The sequence below is a fragment of the Brachypodium distachyon genome, chromosome 3, assembly GCF_000005505.3.
Source record: "Brachypodium distachyon strain Bd21 chromosome 3, Brachypodium_distachyon_v3.0, whole genome shotgun sequence".
Classification (NCBI taxonomy): domain Eukaryota; kingdom Viridiplantae; phylum Streptophyta; class Magnoliopsida; order Poales; family Poaceae; genus Brachypodium; species Brachypodium distachyon.
In genome coordinates, this window is record NC_016133.3 from 25,475,269 (window position 1) to 25,478,631 (window position 3,363).

The 3,363-nt window shown below is 47.4% G+C and overlaps 1 protein-coding gene across 1 annotated transcript; it reads right to left on the bottom strand.

The window, feature by feature from the left end:
- Positions 1-625: 625 nt before the first annotated feature.
- Positions 626-2,020, bottom strand: LOC104584130 (eukaryotic translation initiation factor 4 gamma-like). The gene is made up of 2 exons (XM_024461400.1): positions 890-2,020; positions 626-778 (listed from the first exon to the last, which is right to left on the bottom strand). The coding sequence occupies exons 1-2, from the start codon at positions 2,018-2,020 to the stop codon at positions 626-628; spliced, it is 1,284 nt and encodes a 427-aa protein (XP_024317168.1).
- Between the last annotated feature and the right edge of the window lie 1,343 nt (positions 2,021-3,363).

Consider the following 3,363-nt stretch of genomic DNA (forward strand, 5'->3'; position numbering starts at 1 on the left):
GTGGCATTGGCACGGGGGCGTCTGCGTCCGTCTCTGCATCATTGACGTTGATGTCATGGGTGGCTTCAGCTTCTAAGTCGCAGGTTCTACCTTCTTCTGCAGTAACATCCACATAATCTGTCCGAGGCAACGAGCTGCTGGTAGGGGGTTCTTCAGGACGAGCGAGCTCTTCCTTGTTCTGCCCCGATACCTCATCTCCTTCTTCTTCCTGCTGAGCGGTTTGCTCAGACAGTACTGTTGATGATGAAGCAGCTTGTTCCTTTTCCTCCTGCAGTGAAGTAAGCTTGACATTTGATGTATCTGGCACAGGGGTGTCAATTGGTTGCTTCTTCCGAGGATCTGCCACAGACGATGAAGTGGAGGGACTTCTTCCAGCAGGAACTTTGTTTCTCAATCCAAATTCCTTGGCAGTCTTCTTCACTTCAGCTATCTCAGACGCCTTGCGAGTCATGGCAACTTTCCTCGAAACGACTGGCACTGGAATATCCTGACTTTCTTCAGTATCCGAGGGGGCTGCTGGGTCATTTCTGGCCTTGAGACCAATCTTGCGACGGTTCTAACGAGCGGCATCCCTCATTTTCTCATATTCGGTCTTCTCTCGGTCAACTTCTTCATTACCATCTTGTTATTCAGGAGATTTCTCCTTGGCGGCTTTCTTTCTGGCTTCGCTTTTGGCTTTGTCAGCCTTCATGCTCTCAGCTGCCTGCTTCATTTGTTCAGCACGCACAGCCTTCTTCTCAAGCTCAGCCTGGATCTTCAAAGCAATTTCTTTTTCTTTCTTCAGGGCGATGAGGTCAGCCATTTTCTTCTCTTCGGCTTCCTTCTCAACCTTCCTCTTCTGCATCTCAGCAGCTTTCTTTTCTTCTTTCTTCTTCAAGGCAGCTTCTGCCTTTTCTTTCTCAACATGTTCTTTCTCAGCTTTCTCAGTTCTTTCCTTCTCAGCACGTTCTTCTTCTTCTATTCTTCGAGCAACACGAAGACTTCCGTTGAGCTCCCATTCTTCAGCCTGAGCCTTGGCAACAATAAGACCTTCAACATGACTCATGAGGTGATCCGGGAGTGATCCTTCCTCAAATGTAGCAAGAGGAATGGGGTCGATTTGGACAACTTGAGGAGGATAAGGAATCTCTCCAGAAGCCATAGCGGCAGCATCCGCAGCATCCTTTGATGAAGAACCGGGTCCGACAGCAGAGACTTTCTTGGCTTTCTTCAGATCCTTCTTAAACTGCTTCTCTGTGTCTTCAGAGCTCTTCCTCTTCTCCGGCATCTTAGCCTTGCCCTTGGTTTCTTCACTGGGCTTCTTGCGAGGAATCTGAGGAGGCAATGAAGAACCTTTGAGCCTAGAAGCTCTGGCAGGACCACGCAGCTCGACTACAGGTTCAGACAAGAACACATCACTATTTTCAGCATCTGAAGCCTTCTTGGACTTGGGCTTCTTGGAGATGTCAACATAATTGATGTCTCTGATGATCTTTAGAGCCTTCTTGTTGAATTCCTCACGGTGAGGCCCTCCATCCTTGCGGACAATCTTGAAGTGCCCCAACTTAGGTGTCGGAAAGTACATGTTGGCGTTCTCAGCCTCTTTGGTTCTTCTTCTGATCTCAGTTGCGAGCACATGGGAGTGCTTTTGGATGATGTGCCGGAGACGATGCTTTTTCTTCATCCTGGTCTCCCCTTCAACATCGTCTTCTGAGGAATAGAAGACAAAGTTTTCTTCAGTAGTGGGAGGAGGCACATCCTTGTATCTCTTGGCCTTTTCTTTCTTCTCAGCCTTGGGCTTCTTCACCACTTTCTTTCCACGACTGGGCAGTACTTCACCAGGACGTGGGGAATTGATAGCATACTTCAGTCTGATGCCTGGTGAGGGTGTCACTCTCAGAGGAACTGGTTCCTCGATTTCCTCATCTGAGTCTTTGATGTTCACAAGCGGAGACGCAGGAGGTGAGGCTTCAGGAGTTGAATCAAACATGTACCGAGTCTCTTTCTCTGAGTCATTGCTAGACCTGGTCGAATCTGACATGGTGACACCTGTGAAATAGAGGGTACGAAGAACTGGCGACAAGTACACAAATTCTCAGAAACAAAATATTTTGGCAAGAGTTTTTAGCAGAAGCAAATTGACCATGTTTATGAAGAATAACTGCTCAGTTCTTCAACGAAGACAGCTACACAGATTTAAACTGAAATTCTACTAGAGAGCTTCAACCTAGATCTGATTTAGCTAGAGCTTCGGAATCTTAGAGTAAGTTATTACTATGCAAACAAAGCAATCTACAAAACAGTTGAGGATTAATCTAATCTTAGGAAATAAATGAAGATTTGAAGTGTACCTAAGATGAGCTAGGTGAAGAACAGAGGAATCACCAAAACCCTAACCGCAAAGCCCTAACTCGGCGAGAGCAGTTGTAACATCCCAATTTTCAAAACCCTTCATGTGCATTGCATATCATAAGCATCATGTCACCTTTGCATTTAATCACATTTGAAAACCCTAAAATTTACCCAGAAAATCTTTTGCAAATAGTGCCTTGATTTGAATTTGGGCTTCGATCTTGCTTTTGAGCATTTGTATTTTAACCCACGAAAGGTTATGGTATAAAAAGAGGCTTAACGCATATATAAAGCTATCCCATAAGTTTGCTTTTGAATTATTTTGAAAAATAATTTATTTTGATAGCCTAAGGGCCGTAAAAGCCATTTTTTAGGCAAATGTATTTTTAAATATTTTATTTTGAGGAAATTCTTGTTCCAAAAGTTAGATCATATGAAAATATGATTTTACAAATTTTGTTGCAATTTATTTGGAGTGATTTGGAGCTTTGAATGCATTTTGAGGTTCAAAAACAGAAAATAGAAAAGAAGAAAAGAAAAACCGAGCCGAACCGGCTGAACCGGACCGGCCCAGCCCGAGCTGCCCGGACTCTCTCCCTGACCGGCGGGCCCCGCCATCGTCCCTACCTCCAACTGCCTCCGGTTTCCACGCGCAGAGCACGTCCCGAGTCCGCGCGAGCCTCCACTCCGATTCCTCTGCGCACACGACCCCATCTCCAAATCCTTGCGCGTCATCCCGAAGCCCTCGATTTTCTCCTCCACTTCCCCCAAACCTCTCACTCCATTGCGCCTCGGTTTGCAACTAATTGCTCGCCAAAGTTTCGCTCCTGTCGCCGCCGATTTGGCGCCGCCGCCGCCACTCCGGTGAGCCCTATGCCGCATCGACCACCCTCCCTTGCTCCTCTCTTCTTTCCGCAACTTTTGACGTGATCGGTTTTGCTTTTGGACGACGGCCGCTCGCCGCCGCCCGTGCCCGTCCGCCGACCGCTGCCGTCGCCCGCGCTGCTCTGCCCGCGCGCCGTCGCCGCCCGT

What these genes read in the sequence shown, in the direction of transcription:
- LOC104584130 (XM_024461400.1), bottom strand. Translation starts at nt 2,020, where the DNA reads ATGTCAGATTCGACCAGGTCTAGCAATGACTCAGAGAAAGAGACTCGG. An exon ending in AACATGTTGAGAAAGAAAAG is followed by an intron (nt 779 to 889) that starts GCAGAAGCTGCC and finishes ATCGCCCTGAAG; the next exon opens with AAAGAAAAAGAAATTGCTTT.